Raw genomic sequence first — 19,449 nt, 5'->3', positions numbered from 1 at the left:
GAATCAATATTATGTATTAGTTCCAAGGTGGAAGAGCAGTAAGGGCTAGGCAATGGGGGTTAAGTGACTTGCCCAGGGCCACACAGCTGGGAAGTGTCTGAGGTCAGATTTGAACCCAGGACCTCCCATCTCTAGGCCTGGCTCTCAATCCACTGAGCTACCCAACTGCCCCCAAGATGCAGTTTTAAATCCAGGTCCTGCTACTTTACTACCATCAGGAGGTTAGTCATTTAAAATCGCTGGGCTTTTTTTGTCATCTGTAAAATAAGTTGGCTGCCTAGAGGGTCTCTAAGAATCCTTCAGCCTCTTCTGTCTGACTTTCAAACATCATCATTCCACTGAAGCCGCCCCCTCCAGGCACCCTGCTCTCAACCAGTGACCTCTTCTCAGTCTTCATCCTTCTTGACCTCCCTGCAGCATCTGGCAGTGTGTGTAGGCTGCCTTCTCTGGGTTTTCCTGGCAGTCTTCCCTCTTCACCTGTTTCTGTTGTGACTCTGTATCATTATGCCCACTCTGAGGTAGTAGGGTATCCCTCAAGGCACTGCCTGGAGCTGCCTTCCCTTTTCACTGTGTTCTCTCTCTAGTCTCTGCCTTTGCCTCTCTCTCTATCTCTGTCCCTGTGCCTCTGTCTCTCTGTCTCTGTCTCCCTCCCCCTCTCTGTCGTTCTCTGTCTCTAATTTTCTCTCCGTCCATCTGCCTGTCTGTCTCATTCATTCCATCAGCACCCAGATTTTCAATCATCATCTCAGTACAGAGGATTCCCAGACCTCAGCATCTGTCCTGGGGCTCTCATCTGAACTCCTGGAGGACAGAGGCTATTGATCATAGATTATTTTTTTATCTTTTCAATTTTTTAATTTTTTTCAATTTTTTAATCTTTTTTATTTTATTTATCTTTTACAGAGAACACATTTTAACCCAGGACCTCTGTTCTCTAGGCCTGGCTCTCCATCCACTGAGATACCCAGCTACCCCCATCAGAATTACTTCTAACAGCTTTGACTGAGAACTGCCCAACCATATGTTATTCTTGTTGTGCAGTTGAAAGACTCTTGCCTTGAAATAATAATTTGTTAAAACTGCACTCAATTTCCTAAGATCTCTAATGTGTTTTGTCATCCACTCTTTAAATAACCCACAATGTCTGAAAATTGTCTGACTAATATGAAGTGAACCTCTTCTTTTCTTCTTCCTCTTAGTAACAGATTTTCTTTGACCTACTAATAAAAGGTTCTTTTGACTGATTGTTATTTTTAGTATTTATTCTAGGCTCCTTGTTTAGTTTTGGTTTTGTGATTTTACACTGGCTATTAAGTCATTCACTGAACTTGTCTTAGGCAGTATGTCGGGTCCTGAGGATACAAAGACAAAGCAAAATAGTTCTGGACTTCCATTTACAGAGCAGAGCTAATAATGCTAATTCCTCAGTGTACATCAGACTCAAAGCAGATGCTAGGAAACCAAAGAGGAAAGGGTAGCAAGCATCTAGAAAAGCCTCTTGCACACAGTGGTGCTCAAACTGAGTCTTGAAAGAAATGAAGGCTTTCTAGAGGTAGAGATGGGAGCATGTTTCAGGTGTAACGATCGCCAGATGCAGGATGAAATATTGTATGGGAGAAAGAGAGGTAGCCAGTTTGTCTAGGGAATGAGCTGCTGTAAAGATGGAAAGGTGCTACAGGATGACCATGGAAGGTGCTGGTGGAGGATGGCCATAGACTCCTTTGTGGAGGGAAGGGTGACTGCCTTTGTGGTTGGGGAGAATTGATGGTTGTGGCCCCAGTCAGCTTGGATTCACTTCTGGACATGTTGAGTTTGAGGTGTCTGGCAGATGTCCACTAGGCAGTTTATGATGTGGGACTGGTGCTCAAGAGACGAGGAGGAAAGCACCCATATGGGCTTGTGGAGGTAAAATCCAGTGAGGGCTGGACAGCTGGGGCCTCTGCCCAAAATGGAGCCTTTGAAGGAATTCACTAGCAGAGAGAGAGGTAAGGAGATATTGCAGAAGGGGGGAGATTACAGGGTGGTATAAAGTCCAGAGAGAGACTGCCTGAAACATGCAGAGCAGGAACGGGGGAGAAAATCCTACAACTGTTCTGACCAGGTCCAACCCATATTTTAGCTGTTCTTCTAAACCTTTTTATTTCTCCTCAAACCTGTCATGCCCTCCTTCCCCACTGCCTCAGCTGAGAGCCTGACCTTCCTTACAGTTTACAAAAAAATGGAAACCATTTATTTTGAACTCCTCCTCTCCTCCTGTTACTCAGATCTCTTCTGTCCCTTTTCCTTACCAAGGCAAACTGTCCTGGCTCCTCCAACAGATCATCACTCTGTCATCCTGCTCTATCTCTTACTTTCCATTTCTCCCTGATGGCCAGCTCCTTCCTTAATGTCTGTAATCATACCCAGGTTTCCTGCATCCTGAAAAAGCCCCCATATCTGATATCTCTTCTGACCTTTCCTGGTTAGAATGAGAGATTCCACTTTGTCTCTTCTCACTCTCTTCTTAACTCCTTGCAGTCTGTTCCTGACTGGATTCTTCACCCAAACTGCTCTGTCCAGTTACCAGGTATCTCTTAGTTGCCAAATCCAGGGGCCTTTCCTGGACCTTCTTTCTCCTTGGCCTTGTGGCACCTTTTGACTGTTGATCATTCTCCTCCATGCTCTTCTCTACGTTTTTGGGGCGCCTTTCTCTCCTGGTTGTCCTCCTGCCTGTCTGACTGCTCCTTCTCTGACTCCTCTGCTGCAGTTCTCTGGATCACACACAGCGCTTTCACCATTCTATTCTGGGCTGCCTTCTGTTCTCCCCAAATGGCTCAGTTGTCACCAATATCTCTGAATACATCTCTCCTCTGACACTGGTACAGAATTCTCCCTTCATGCCTGCTCTATGGTAGTAGACTGGTCCTGGGTCCCTACTCCAAGCCAACCTCCATTCAGCCCCTGAACTACCATTTTACCCCACTCTCTTCCAATTAGCTTTATTGGCTCCCTATTGCCTCCAGAAACATTCAGACCTCTTACTAATCAATCCCCCTCTTTCTTTCTAGTCTTTTTTAAACTTTATTCTTCATCACTTTTTTTTTTTTTTTGATCCATTAACAGTAGCCTTCTGGCTGTTCCATGAACAGGACCACCCATCTCTTAGCTCTGCATGGGTGGAACCCCCTCTTTCCCCTGCTCCACCTAGTGACCTCCCTGACTTCCTTTGAGCCCCAATTAAAATCCTGTCATTTACAGAAAGCCTTCTCTAACCCCTCTAAATTCCAGTGTGCTCTCCCATTAGAGTGTAAACACTGAGGGCAGAGGCTCTGCTTCTTTTTGAACCCCCGGCACATTGCAGGTCCTTAATATTGACTAATCTCCCCTTTGAATGCATTAGCATTGAGTAGTGATGATCTAGCATAGGAGACATAACGGGAATAGGCAGGCAGGCAGGAGTAGGTTCAGGAGAGTAATGCTGCCACACCATATTCCCCTTGCCCCATACAAAACAAACTAGGAAAAGGAAAGCTTCACTTAAAAAAAAAATTTTTTTTTAGCCCATATGGTCTGTCAGAATTAATACTGCTAAGTATCAATTCCAAGGCTCAAGAGTAGTAAGGGCTAGACAGTTGGGTCAAATGACTTAGTGTCACATAGCCTAGTGTCACATAGCCTAGGGTTCAGATTTGAGCCCAGGACTCTAGGACTGGAGCCTTTCTTGTCTTTATCCACTGAACGACGACCTAGCTTTCTCTTTCAGTTGATTTTTTTTTTTAAAGGATGAGAATTGAAAAAAGGCTATCAGAATTCGCAAGTAAGAAGATGCAGCTGATAATTTTGGAAAAAGTCGTTTTAGTTGCAATGAGGTCAGAATCCTGATTGTGGAAGAGTTAAAAGAGTAAAAGGAAAGCATAAGACAAGTAGCGTACATGGCTTTTCCCAGGAGTTTAGCAGAGCCTGGGAAGAGAGATGTAGGGATGTAGGGAGGTAACCCTATTAGGAATGGTAGGGTCCAGTGAGGTGTTTTTTTTTTTTTCTTTTCTTAAGGGATGGGTGAGACCTGCACATTTTAGGCAGCAGGGAAAGAATCTGTAGGTAGGGAGATAATGGGTGTAATCTGTTGTAGAAGAAAGGAGAGATGGGATCTAAGAATGCATATAGTGAAATATTTCCTTTAAAAAAAACCTGTTTTAAGAGCCATTCTTGGACATAGTTATTAATTTCTACCTACAAATAAAGTCTAATTTCCTTCTAGAAGCAACTAGGTGTGGTATATTGGATATAACACTGGAATCAGGGAGACCTGAATTTGAATTCTGTCTCAGATACTTAGTGAATGTGCCATCCTGGGCAAATCACTTAATCTTTGTGTACCTCAGTTTCCTCATCTGTAAAATGGAAAATATAATAGCACCTAGCTCCCAGGCTTGTTGTGAGGATCAAATGTAATAAAATTTCTAAAACACTTTGCAAGTTTTAAAGTGCTACATAAATGCTAATTATTACTATTACATAAAGTGCTCTTCCTGTCTAAATATTTTTTATGTATTTACTTTTTAGTGACAAAAAATAGGCATTTTTTACAATTATTCCGTTTTAGTGATATTGAAGTACACCTGTATCATTGTTTTTTTTTTTTTTTTTGCCTGTGATTTACTGGTGCCTTTTTAAAAAATGTCACTGTCACTTTAAAATAACAATTCTTCCTTGTAACAAAGGAATATGATAAAGTCAAGCAAAAACAAACATGTTGACCATGTCTGACAGCTTGATGCTTCAGTCTACAACTGCCAAGGGGAGGGAGTTATGCTGAGCTGTGGCATTGATTAAGTTAATATTAAGCCTTTCACTTTTTTTTTCATTGCTATGGCAATTGGCTTAATGATACTTCTGGTTTTTTTTTGGTTTCACTTTATGTTCTCCCCAAGTTCTCAGGCCTTCATATTAATTATTGGGGTATAATAATATTGATTCCATTCATGTTTCACAATTCATTCCCAATCAGTGGGCATCCACTTTGTTTCCAGTTTTTTTTGTCATCAAAAGCACTGCCATAACTATTTTAGTATATCTTGAACCTTTCTCTTTTTGTTCTTTTGTTACTCAGTCTTTGTAGTATTGCTGGTTCAGAGATGGTAGTCTGTATAGTTTAATGACTTCCTAGCAGAGTTCTAGTTGTTTGTATCACAATTAATTGAAGCCTCATTGTCACTTTTATAATAGTTCTATTGTGTTTTTTCTGATGATTAAATAGCTTCTCTTATTCAACTTTAATTGATTTTGTTGATGAAAAAGATATTTTTCTTTTTAAACTTTTATACCTTTGTGTAAGATTTTTTTCCTTTCACCATACTACCCTCTTCCATTTTTCAGCTGATTTTTTGAATGTGACTATTTATATTTAGGATTAATATCCATTTGAATTTATTGTGGTATATAATTTAAGATGTGAATTTAAGCCTAATTTTTGTAAAACTGGTTTCCTATAGTTCTTGAACTTATTAAGCACAACCATTGTGTTGATTACATGTACGTCTTACTTAAGGCAAGCATCTTGGTGGTTAGGGGATAGAGTGCTAGCCTGGAGTCAGGAAGAGTTCAAATCTAGTCTAAGACACCTACCTATGCAACCCTGGGCAAGTCACAACACTGCTTGCCTCAGTTTCATTTCTCATCTATAAAAAATTAATCAAAGAAGGAAATAGCAAACATCTCTAGTATCTTTGCCAAGAAAATTCCAAAAGGGTTTATAAAGAGTCAGGCCTGACTGAAATGACTGAACTACAACAAGCAGATCTTATTTGCTTAATACTGTTCCATTGATGATATTTAAAATTTTTTTCATTTAGTTCCAAATTATTTTAATAATTACTGCCCTATTATAGTTCGGAATTATTTTATCATTCTAAGTTCTGGTTATTCCTTCTCTTTTTTCTTTTAAAGTCTTGAATTTTCTTGTTTTAGATCTAAAATCCCTTGATAGTAGGGTTTGCCAGTAAATATTTAAATTAATTTAGGTAGAATCATCATTTTTACTTCATAGGTTCATTTTAACTGGAGGAAAGCATTTGGGTGATTACAAATTTGTGGTTTTATAAATCACTCTGTAGCCCTTCAACAATCAATTGGAAAACTTGGTAGGGCCTAGATATAAACAGCTCTCAGTGAGGAACTTCCAAGAACCTGGAATAAGAGATGTCTTTAGGGCAGATGCATTATAGGACTAGAAGGTTGGCTACTTCTGCCTCCACAAGTTCTTTCCTATTAATATACTGCTTTTTCCTTTTTTTTTTAAATATTTATTAATATTCGTTTTTAACATGGTTACATGATTCATGCTCCTACTTTCCCCTTCACCCCCACCCCCCACCCCTCCACCCGTGGCCGACGCACATTTCCACTGGTTTTATCATGTGTCCTTGATCTAGACCCATTTCCAAATTGTTGATAGTTGCATTGGTGTGGTAGTTTCGAGTCCACACATCCCCAATCATGTCCTCCTCAGCCCATTGCTTTTTCCTTTTTAAAAACCAGAGCAATTGTATGTTTCTAAGATGTATCATCAGCCCCAACACATAAATACATTGTTTTGTGTTTTTTAGCTGTACAGTTTTATATTTCTTTTCCCAATTTTCAGTGGTTTCTTTTGGCCGGAACTAAAGATGATTGATAAAAGATGGAGGTTATCACATCTTTAATCATTGGCAGTTGAGGGGTTATGTTATCTCACAGGATTAGAAAGCAAGTGAAAGAAGGATGGGGAGGTGGTGGAGGTTTACATTGGAGTGAAACATAGGTAATTATTTTGTGTATGTTTTTGTACATAAACATTTACTTATTCAATGTTAGCTTTTTTGTCTTGGTATCCCCAACATGTCCTTGTGCTTGGAACTCTGCTTAATAAATACTTGGTATTTCTGTGATTCAAATCCTCCTTGTCCTCTCCAAAACTCAGTTGTAAAGATTATGTGTTGACTCATTTTCTGTTGAACTTTAAACATTATTCTTAAAAAAGATTCCAATGAAGAAGTTTACTTAATAGCTGGATTTTGTAGTGGGCATCCAAAACATGAAAGTAATTGCAAATAGGCATGGGAAATAGCACAAGTTACAGAAAAATACTTCAGCTCCTGAGAAATGGTGTCAGGGTTATCTGTGAAGTCTGTGGTAAAGTTTAACATGCTATTAGAATTATTTTAATATTTAAGTGGTTATTTAGTAACAGGAAATAGGCAATTAAGAGCTACCGACCCTACTTCTGTTAAGAACATTCTTCCTTTGCTTGTAAAATTATAGTAATCACAGTTGTGCCATATTTATATATGTAAATAAAAGTAATTTTGCTAAAAACTAATGCCCTGTTTTAAGCAAAATCATTTAAATCTGGCTTCAATGAGTAGGACTATAGCACAAATTACTTAAATTCTCAATATGCTGGGCAACTGTTATGGACTTACCTGCCTTATGTTGTAGACTGAAAGACTTTGTAGAATTAGGAAATACTAGATACTTGATTTCAAGTTTAATAAATATGACTTCTTGACCACAGATTACTATCCCATAACTTTTTGAATACAATTGTATATAGATATGAAGTACAGTCCTTTATTAAGAAATTGAGTAAGCACAAAACTTTTATCCTTTTAAACCCATCTAACCAGAAGAGAGAAGGGAGCAAACATTTATTAATAGCACCTACTACATGCTTAGGTGCTTTACAAAGATTTTATTTGATGCTTATAGTAGCCTTATGACCGTACGGTACTTTATGAACCCCATTTTTAGTTAAGGAAATAGTTCTGAGGATGGATTTGAAATTAATAACTATTGATATGAATTATAGTACTATCAAAATGTTAACTTTTTTTAGAGCATTGCCTTCATTATTCCAAAACTTTGAAAAAAATTTCATGTGTTGTCGCTTAAATTTGATGAGATTTTATCTTTTTCCTTTTCAGTGAATGGTAGTGTCTAGAAAGGGTATGTCCCTTCAGGAGAGAGGTGCCAATGTCCAACCGGCCTAATAACAATCCAGGGGGGTCACTGCGACGTTCACAGAGGAACACTGCCGGGGCCCAACCACAAGACGACTCAATAGGAGGAAGGTATGTGTTTTAAATATTTGAAGTAGGCTTTGGATATATGTGTAGCAGTAAAGCTTTAAGGTATTTGTGAAGGCCAAAACTTGTGTAATTTAGGCCTCACTTGAGTTACTTTGTTCCTTTATACAGATAAAACTGTTAATTCAAAAAATAACTGAGCTGCAGATAATTTTCCACTAGCTCACATATTTGGTTTTTAATGTCCTACCTTTTTAAAATGAGCATGCATATTTGACTTATGCTGGAAATGTGGCTATTACATTTTACCTTTGATGTCAAATTCTTTTTCATGCATAAGTATTTGGTCAGTAGTCAGTTTTCTTAAAGCATTCATTGTTATTTGGGGATTGTTCTAATAATAATAAGCATATTCCTAAATATGCTTATCTGTCTGTATACCACTAGAAGCCCTTTTCCTTGTGAATAGTTCCATTCTTGATAAATAGGAACTATTCTGCTGTTCCTTTATGATGAGATTTACTTAAAATGATGGCTTTTGAGCTTGACCAGTTATTAGATAAATCTTTGTGCAAATGATATACAAAAATGGCCTGTGTACTATTCTGAGTTTGATCAAATGATCAACCATTTCATGAGCTATTAGTTATAGTGCTCCATAAATCTCATTAATGGGAGTGGGGTGAGGTTTAGCAGTCTTCTTATGTCTTTCTGCAAGAAACAGATCCAGTTTTTATTATGTTCTGCTCAGTCAAATGATTGTTTTCCCCCCCATTTTCTTGTTAGAATTCACAATTTTTGATTTGATGAATGAGCTCAGAGACCTTATTTTATAAGGAACCTGAAGAAACTGAGATCCAGGGAAATTGAATGACCTGGTGTCTGTGGGTGTGGGTGTGCATGTGTACACACACACTCTCTCTCTCTCTCTCTCTCTCTCTCTCTCTCTCTCTCTCTCTCTCTCTCTCTGGGACATAAATTCTAATATAAATATAAAAATAAACTTGATGAGAGAAAACCAGTTTACTGGTTTTTTTTTCTTTGGCCTTAAAAATTAGAATACTATGTCCCTACTTCATTGCCAACCATCACTACTAGATTCTTTGTTGCCCGGTATTTTGTCAGATACCAGGTAAGGATTTTCTTATTAGGGACTAGTTTGAAAAGGAATTGCTATGTATTACCATTCTGAAAAACCAGGCTTCTGAACTCTTATGGCAATTGAAACAGAAGGATTTCTAAAAATTAGGAAAGTGTTGGTTTGTGAACTGACCTTAATGGTAGTGGTAGTTAGAGAGTCAGTGCAGAGCGGGCCTGTTGGCCTTTTAGTTTGTTTGGCCCTTTCATTTATAGGTGAAAAAGCTTTTAGGTCAAGGGGTAATTGTAAGTTTTTTGTCAAGGACACACAGATAAAATATAGAAAGGTTTTCAGAATTTACACATATATCCCTCCCATCTTCCCTTCTATTTTTATTTTTAAGATGTCACAGATGGAAATAGTTGGAGCAATTTGAGAATTCAGCAAGAAAATTTGTGGGCATTTGTATTTTGAAAAATAATTACTAAAGAACCTGATTAATTCTTTCAACATGTTTTTATATATTTGCATCTTTCATTTAAATTTTTGAATTAATGCCTTTTTTTATGTCACCATGTACATATCTACTCCCTACTAGATGAGCAGTCTTGTAACAAAGAATTTTTTTAAGGGAAGAGAACAAAGGCACTTCAGCACAATCAATCACATTAAGAGTGTGTAATAGTGTATATAATATTCCTTAGCCATAGTTCTCTACCACTGCATAGAAGAATGGAAGTTTTGCTTTCTCATCTTTTTCACCAGGGCTAAACTCTTGGTTGTTGTAAATACCCAGTGACAAGTTTCTGTTCTTTCCACTTATATTGTGGTCATTGTGTTTTACACATTATTTTACATTAAAATTCACTCATTTTATCTTTTTGCATTGTGGACTTTTTTCTTCTTTTTGCCATATTTGTTTCCACTTGAATGTCTTTGTGTTTCAGATCTGTGTATCTCTCATTTCATAGGCAATCTTGTGGTCAATTTTTTCTCATCTGCTAATTATTAAGGCTCCAAGAACTTTTGTTGCTAAGTTTTTCTTTTGTAAATTTTATTTATCTTTAGAAGCAATATAGAGTTTCTTATTATTTCCATGTCCACTGGTAGTCCACAGGTTTCTTTCTCATTTGATTGACTGATTAATTTACTCTGATAATATTTGTTAGGAGAGTTTTGTCTTTTCTTGGTTGTTTTAGCATCCTCTGTTGGTTTATCTGCATGTGTATTGACTTTTATTTTGGCCACCCTCTGTCCTTTCTCTTTCTCCAGCCACTCTGGTTGCCCCTCTCCCATTGCTCATGAGCAGATTGCTAATTGGTCTCTGGACTGCCTTAGCTTTCTTGCAGTGAATGGTGGGGGTTGGAGTTTATCTGTAGGCCTCTACCCTGAGCAGTGATTTCCCCTCTGTGATTTCATGACCATTCTTCTCTGCTCTCCTCTCCCTTATAATTACCAGGTAGGAAGAAATTTGGAAACCATTAGAACAGCCTGATCTGTGTCCCTTGGCCTGCTGGGGGGAGGGGCATTGAAGGAATGCCAGAAGTATTAAGGTTTTCATTTTTAATTTAGATACGATTTTACCTTCTGTGACTTCGTTATTATTACTTTCTATCTGGTAGAGAATTCCTTGGGGGCTGTGGTTGAAGGTAGGGTAGGGAACTAGACAATTTTGGAGTGATTATTCCTCCATGTTGCTGGTCGCATGATCATTCACTTCATTATATCAGTTAATAAATCTTCCTGAATTTTTTTTTGAATTCCTTTATATATATGTGTGTATTTTTAGTAATTCATGCCTATAATTGTGAGGGAAAGAACTCAGATTTTAGGAGACCAATAGGAAAATAATCTGATATTCAGGTATTTCACATGGAAATCCTTAATTCATCTTTACCTTTCTATCCCTCTTCTATATAGCTCTCAATGCAATGCCCATTTATTAAATAGCCTGGGATTAAGGGTTTTCTAAGGTTTCAAATTATAAGCAAGTGTCTGGATAGGCTTTTGAAGATTAACTGGAACAATTGCTAGGGTTTTGTGTTCAGTTTAGTTTGCTATTAGGGAAGATTCTAATTTACTTTTCTACCCAAGGTGAAGAGATCATTAAGGAAAGATTTGACTCTTTGGAATACATTATTCTGTCATAGACATAGATTTAGAGAATCACTATCTTAATTCATAGTTATAGAACTTTACTTTTTTTCCATGATTATACACCCATGGATGTGTTCTCATTGGTTGCTTATGGTCATTGGTGTATATCTTTAGATAGCAAGGTTAATGGATCCTTTGAAAATGAAACTTTGATAAAAAAAATCAGCTATGTAAAAATTTAATTTTCTCACAGCAAAAGAGAAGCAAGGCTGCCTATCTAAGGAAGCTGATCTTAGGTAGAGTGTGGAAGTTGTCTTAGCTTAATTTAGTTTCTTACTTATGAAAGTTATCTTCTTCTATTTATTCAGATAACAAGTGCCCAAATAGATGGTCTGAGGGGCATTTTGTGCAGACAGTAGGCTGTCAAGAGGAGGATAGGTTCTTCTAATTCATCAAAGGATAGTTAACAGTTATAGGAATCTCAATATATGCAATACCCACTTGTTAAAAATGTGTAGTTTATTCCTTATTACTTAGCTTTCTGTTTAGTTTTATTGATGTACTGTTTTCATATCACTAATTTCTCGATAATTACTTGATCACCCCCATATTATACTTCCTCTTCCCTTTCCCACTCTTTCTTTTTAGCAAGGAAATATTAAGTAAAATTGATAATTTATGTAATACTCTGTGCTTTCAATATTCTATACCTACTTAATAGCTTTCCTCCACTGAAGAAAAGGAAATGGGAACTTTAGCAAAATCCTCTAATATGCAGTGGGGAGTATGTATTTTATGCTAATTATTAGGTTGCAACATCATGCAAGGTTTAATGTTTTTCTGGAACACTAAAACTGTACTCACTTAGGAATTAAGCTTATTCCTGATATAGCAGAAATTCTTCAACTGGATGTTAAGATTAACAAAGATTAATTATTTGTATAAAATTTGTTTAATTTGTAATCTTACATGTTTTATGAATTTAAAAGCTTTTGAAGAATAATGGCTTACATCAGAATAGTAATGCTGTTGTAAAATCAATTAATTTTTGTTGAAGATTTTAATATCTATTTAACGATTGCTATTCTTTTTCTCTTGAGTGTTTTTATTCTGTTTTTGTCTATGGAAATTTCTTTACTCCAAATGAAGTGAAATTTCACACAATTTGACCTGCTATATAACTTCTCACTTCACCTTTCTAATTTTAAAATACTCTTAATTGAAGTACAGACTTTCCTACTTTGACAGTAAAAAAAAAAAAAGCTATGGAAACAGTGGATAACATGTATTCCATTTAGTGTGAGATGGATTTTTGTTGTTGATCACTTAATTTTTGAAAAGGTGTGTTTCTTCTCAATCATGCTGGAGACCTAGAATTATAAATTCAGCCAGGGTTCTTGACTTTAGTAAGGGTACAGGTTTGAAGGCATTGGTTTGTTTAATCATTATTATCTCCTAGAAAATCCCCCCCTTCCCCTTCTGGAATCTTTGAACATAAAAATAACCCTTTGTTATTTACTGATTCAGGGCTATATAGCAAGACTCTGACCCTGTTATGGATTGACTTCCATTATGTGACCATGTTTCACTAGAGCAGTGATGGTGAACCTTTTAGAGACTATATCACCCTGTCCAAAATCTCCCCCCCCTCCCCCCCCCACACACACAGGAAAGGGCTGCTGTGTGTAGGGGTGTGGGATGTGAAAAAATGTCAAGCATGATGGAGAGAGGGAGGGGTTCAGCTCTGCCTGAGTCCTCCTGCCTTTCTAGTAAGGAACTGGGGGGGGGGGAATGCCCACAGAGAACACTGTGTGTCATCTTTGGCACCCATGCCATAATTCACCATCATTGTAGAGGATGTGCATGATTGAGTTGTCAGACAGAAGGAGACATCTGCCCTTTTTCTTGCTTTTTAAAGTCAGCCAGATGTTATCCTATTGCTGAGCTTCTCTTAGAATACCCATTTATTTTTCAGAAATATTGATCAAATAGAGATTTAAAACAGACTCATGGAGGTATTCTTGGATTGGTATTCTGTAGCTTTAATTAAAGATGGTGGTTTTTCTTGTTCTTTTGCCCCTAAATTTATTATGTAATTCTTTAAAAATAACAATTATGATGTTTATATCCAAACTTTTCAGTCTTTCAAGGTGGTAATGGGATGTCTCATTTGAAATTTCCTACAGAGCTAATTTCATGACTGTCATTTGTTCTGTTTTGGAAAATGTCTCCATCTCTCCCAGGGGGTGGTGTTTATTGACAGGCCCAATCTTGTTTCCATTGGAGTCTGGTTTAGCTGGGATTGGGGGAGGGAAGTGACTTCATAGGTGAATTTCTTGAGGTGTCAGAATTATAGTGGACACCCTACTGCAATAGCTAGCACTATTGTATCTTAGAACTTCAGAGCATAAGGGATTTGTTAGCATCAGCCTCCCCAGAAGTAGGAATTACAAATGTGTACAACTGAGGCAGCCAGGTAGTTACAGTGGATAGATCTGCAGGTCTGGAACCAGAAGGACCTGGGTTTACATTTCATCTCAAGGCACTTTCTAGGTGTCTGACCCTGGGCATGTCACTTTATCCTGATTGTCCTCCCTTGCCAATCTTTGTCTTAGAACTGATACTAAAACAGAATGTAAAGGTTTAAACAAACAAGCAAACAAACAAAGGCATACCACCACCATGCTTGGCAACTTAGCAATTCTAAAAGGAGCATTTTAAAATTTCAATGCTGGAAATTTTGGCTTAGGTTGAGGTATTAACAAGTAAGTTAGGTTGATGTGAAAAAGAAGCCTTTTTCCCAACAAAAAGACGTCTGAAGTTAGTTGGTCTGTGTAAGGCTAAAATAATTTTTTTTAAAGAATGGTTTATAAATGAAAATGTTGTATATGTTATGCTGTAAGGTTTCAGTTTATTTAGGTGATAATTAGGGAATTCATTTAAGCAAATATTCCCTATAAATCACTGTGCTAGGCATTGTTGATAAAAAGAAAAGCAGCAGTAATCTCTATTTGAAGGAACTTACCAGCCCATTGGAAAACATGTAGACATTTTCAAATTATAGAACAGAGTTCAAAGAAAGAAGGCAAAGGAAAGGACCAATAGCATGCCATGTGAAAACTTGAGATAAAATTCTTTCATTTTGGGAAAATCAATTAAGTCTTTTATGGAAGAAATGAACTGGGGCAGAAGAATGGAAAGTACTTCTATGGGGTTTTGCATCTGTGGAAAGGAAAGGTAGCAGGAAAAATTAAAGTGTCAATCTAATTTGGTTGGAATTATAGAGTGCATGAACGGGAATATTATTTAATTATAAAGTCAGATTTGGACCTTCCACAGTATCTCAAGAAAATAGCTTTCTCCCCGCATAAATACTTTAGGGAAATCTTCCTGTCTTATGTTCTAGTACCTCTAATTAAGAGATTCCCAAAGTGGGTGCTACCGCCCCCTTGTGGGTGCTGCAGCAATCCAGGAAGCGGTAATGGCCACAGGTGCATTTATCTTTCCTATTATTGCTATTAAAATTAAAAAAAATAATTTCCAGGGGCCTAAGTAATATTCTGGAAAGGGGGCGGTAGGCCAAAAAAGTTTGGGAATTACTGGTCTCATTATTATAAGAGAACAAAGCTAAAATCAACAATTTGATAAATTTTGTTTTAATATAATATATTTTGAACAAACACTCAAACTATCCCATGGTTTATCAAAAACAGGAGAATTTTGTCCTTTTGGCTTTCACTAGTTTGCTACTACTATTAACTACTAGAACCAATTAGCATTTTAGCATTTTGATGGCATTTTGAAGCTTGCAAAGCACATTGCATATATTCTCAGTTGATGCCCACAAAAACCTTAGGAGAGAGAATCTACTGTTGTCTGTTTTAAAGAAGACAAAGTAGCCTCAGAAAGATGTTTCTTAAGTGAAATTTGAGTGTTGTCTTTTACACACGTGGGCTTTACTTAAAATTGTTTTAGTCAGCATATATTCATTTGGCTGTCTCATTTTATATGTGCCTTCAGTGTTTATTTGCATTTTTCTTATCTGTCATTCCTTAAGTTATATATCACTGCATTTATTCATCTCAGCCTTTCCTTAATTGTCAGGCATGCTTTTTGTTTTCATAAGCAATGTTATATATTTGTATCTTTATTTGCTGTCCTTAACCACTTGTGGAATCTGTTGGTCATAGGATATGAATATTTTGGTAACTTGGATTATTGCAAATTGCTTTCCAAAATGGTTTGACCAGTTTTATTTGCAATGTGTCTGAAATAAAATGCAATATATAGAACACATGAGATCAAACATAATTTGAATATGTAGCATGTATTGGGGCAGCTAGATGGTACAGTGGAGAGAGTGTTGGGCTTGGAGTCGAAGGTAAAAAAATTGACTTTAGATTTATTCACTTAGCAGCTGTGTAGCTCTTGAGTTTCTTCATCTGTAAAATGGATATAATAGGATATAACCCTACCTCCCAGGATTGTTGTGAGGATTGTATGATATAATAATTTAGTGCTTGGTACAATGCCAGGCATATATGCTTGATAACAGCTAGCTATTATCATCATTTGATGATATTCCACATCTTGGTGTAAATAGTGCTATCACCACTGAGGGGCTTAGGATTGTCTTTCTTGAATAAATCATTTCTCCCTCTATTTTAGTTGTATGGCTTATTCAGAACATTCCCTGGGCATCTAAATTAAATTAGTCAGTGAATGAGAGCCTTAGTATTTTGAAATGTTATGTTTACAGTTAATTTTGATTAACATCAGAGAGAGAGAGATCTGATTTTAACTACTTTCCTTCTTATTTTTTATTTTTATTAAGGAAGGACACAAATCTTTTTCTCTTAGAAACTGGTATTGTAAATCACATCTACCTAGCTTTTTTTTTTTTTTTTTTTTTTTTTTTTTTTTTTTTTTTTGTTTGTTTGTTTGTTTAAACCCTTACCTTCAATACTGCCTATTGGCTCCAAGGCAGAAGAGTGGTGAGGGTGGGCAATGGGGGTCAAGTGACTTGCCCAGGGTCACACAGCTGGGAAGTGTCTGAGGCTAGATTTGAACCTAGGACCTTCCGTCTCTAGGCCTGTCTAACCTAGCTTTTTGATGACTGGTTTTTAGTCTTTTTGATCTTTTTATTTTTTTTTAAACACTTTTCTCAGAATCAATATCATATAATCTCTTCCAGGGCAGAACAGTAAGGGCCAAGCAATTGGGGTCACATTACTTGCTCAGGATCACACTGCCGAGGAAATTTCTGAGATCACATTTGAACCCAGGACCTCCTGTCCCTAGGCCTGGCCCTTTATCCACTGAGCCACTTAGCCGTCTTCCTGAATTTGTTTACTCTTCATTCCTGCTGCATAGAACCAACCTGTGGCAGGGTAGATGGAGTATTGGGGGAAATCAGGAAGTCCTGAGCTCAAATACTGATACTTATTTGATCTTTGATTGTGGACAAGTCACTATATTTGTTTGCCTCTGTTTCCTTAATTATAAATTGGGAATATTAACAGTGCCTACTTTGCAGGGTTGTTATGAGGCTATAATGAAATTTTTGGAAAAGTGCTCAGCTCCAGGCCTGGCTCATGGCAGGTGCTACATATTTATGTATATATATTGTCAAGTATCCTCTGCAGGGAGACTTTAAGACCTGCCAGGGATGGCCGAAACTGGAGATAGAAGGGAACATCTGCTGACACCACATATAGTGTTATTTTCTTATATATGCATATATATCATATATATATAATTTAATTGACAAATTAAACAATATAGTAAGACATTACAGCATTAAATACCCTCTACTTCAGGGGTCGGCAACCTTTTTGGTTGTGAGAGCCCATAAACGCGACATTTTTTAAAATGTAATTTTGTGAGAGCCGTACAGTGCTCACAGTGTGTGCTCTTATAACAGTGCCTGAAAAAAAATGGACTTTATGGCTCCTGCAGAAAGAGCCATACATTGCCAACCCCTGCTCTACTTTAATGGGCTCTTAACTTTTTAAAGTGAAAAATTGATGTGAACTATGTTTTTTCAATTGTTTTCATCTTAAGACTTCTTGAAATCATCTTTTACTTTCTTCTCTTTTCCCTTATTCTCCAACCAAGGCCCTTCTTTTCAAGGTATACCATATCCATATCCATTTAATCCCATTCTTTTCCACCTTCCCCAGCAGATTGCATCATCATTCATCTCCAGTTCTCTTGATTCATCAGTCAGCTGGCTCCTTTACTATTGCTTTCAAAAATGTCTTAGTTCTTTCCCATTCTTTAAAAAACCTTCACTAAATTATCACAGCTATCTTCCTGATGTCTCTGCCCACTTACTCCGGCAAGCTTCTTGAACAGCTGTTTTGTTTTATGTGTTTCCTCTCAACCCCTTGCAATGTGGTTTCTGATATTGTCACTCAACTAAAACTTATTTCTGCAGATTTGTTCATGACTCCTTACTTTACAAAATCTGTCTTTTCTCAACATTCATCCTTCTTGACTTGTTTGCTGTATTTAACACTGTTGACCACCATTCTCTCCTAGGTTCTCTATCTGGATTTTCGTGGCATTGCTTTTTCCTAGTTCTCTTACATGTCTTGCTTGCTACTTTATCATCAGTATCTTGTCCTAACTTGGGTTATTTCTCAAAGTTTTTTCCTAAGCACTCTTTTCCCAAATAGCTCCCAGGTGACGCCCAGATCTATTCATCTATCCGGCCAGGTTTTCCCTTTGACCTTCAATCCCACAACATTAGTTGCCTGTTATATATTTCACTCTGGATGTCCTGAAAGTTATCTTAAACTCTGTATTTTCCCCATAACCTTTTTTTCCCCTTCAAATTTCCTACTTCCATCAAAGCCTATTTATCTTTTTCCATGAATCCTACTGATTAAGATGTTATAAAGTAGTGATGTCAAATCTCGGGGCAGCCCTACCAGATAAAAATGTGATTAACAAATGCCTAATTAACTAAAACTGCAACAGAAATTGTTCATTTGTGACCTTCTAAACTAATACGGCTGTAGAAAACCCTTACTATTTGAAACTACCCTTGTAAAGTATTAGAACCTCCTTTGTAGTGGGCTTGGCATTGTATTCCTGATTCCCCTTGCTTAATGGCTGTAGGGAACTGCCTGCAGGGAATCTGATGTTTCTTAGGGTGATTGTCTAATTGTTGCTGGTAAAACCATTGGCCTATCCTTCTAACATTGTCTCCTTTAGAGAATCTTGGAGGGATATTTCTAGCAACTTTATAGTAGGGAATGGTTCTTGAGGCATGTTTTTAATTGATGGTTAACTACTTGAATTTGGGATATATAACTTAAACTTATCACTTTGTGTTGCTTTGATTTTTGTCAAGGAAATTTTGTATACCCCACAGATTTTGGGTAGGGATAATTATATGAAACCTTGAAATAATAGTGAGTATTAAGAATACCTATTTTTGTTAAGTACTACCAGTGAAGCTTTAACCTTTTTAAGCACTCAAACCTATTATCTGGAAGTATCTTCCACTGTCCATGTAACAACACTAGCTTGTGAAAGATCCATGTTTCAAGGTTTAGTTCAGAGTCTGAGGTGTAGAGAATTATATACAGAGTTCTATTTTAGATTGTTATTCATAAGACATGCAAATAGACTTGGAATTAATCTGTGCTTTATTTATTTTTTATTTTCCAATATCCTCATTTTACTAAGCAATAAATAATGATCAGAGGTTACTACTTTCTGGGAACTTTAAGTGTTAAGTGCAAAAAGGATTAATTTTATTATGTTTTATTGGCTAGAAGGGAGAATGAGTGGGGGACAGAACTAAGAACAGTAGTATAAAAGGTAGGGATTGTGAAAGATAACTATTTGGAAAGTGGAGGGAATATGCTGTGAAGAGGTATAGTGTGTTCATGCAGATAGAGAGGAAATGAAAAAAGGCTTTTATAGTGCTTCTCTGCTCCTTAGAAAGAGGGCATACTCTGTAGAGTCTTTCTTACTCTTGTTCTTCCTTTTTTTATATGTGGAATGATGCTAGTAAGACTATTGAGAATTCAGTATGTTTCTGCTTTGGAGAGGCTGAGGAGGTGTGACACCTTGTCTCATCTGCTTCTTAGATTTTCACTGAATCAACATGGCATCAAGCAAAATAAATGCAAGAGGCAAGATTAACTAGAAATTGTAATGCAAAGGGTTAATTGAAACTTGGAAGACCAAGACCCGGAATTGGAATAGAGCTCTGGA

The 19,449-nt window shown here is 37.0% G+C and overlaps 1 protein-coding gene across 1 annotated transcript in view; it reads left to right on the top strand.

Moving 5' to 3' along the window:
• TRIP12 (thyroid hormone receptor interactor 12) overlaps positions 1-19,449 on the top strand; it is a 119,675-nt gene that overhangs the window by 6,026 nt on the left and 94,200 nt on the right. The window contains exon 2 of the mRNA XM_044670824.1: positions 7,941-8,087. Coding sequence (XP_044526759.1) covers positions 7,990-8,087 — 98 coding nt within the window. The 5' untranslated portion in view covers positions 7,941-7,989. The remainder of the gene's footprint in view (positions 1-7,940; positions 8,088-19,449) is intronic.

The sequence above is a fragment of the Gracilinanus agilis genome, chromosome 3 (assembly GCF_016433145.1).
Source record: "Gracilinanus agilis isolate LMUSP501 chromosome 3, AgileGrace, whole genome shotgun sequence".
NCBI lineage: Eukaryota > Metazoa > Chordata > Mammalia > Didelphimorphia > Didelphidae > Gracilinanus > Gracilinanus agilis.
Note: the sequence above shows the minus strand (reverse complement) of the source record. Positions and strands in the feature narration are given on the sequence as shown.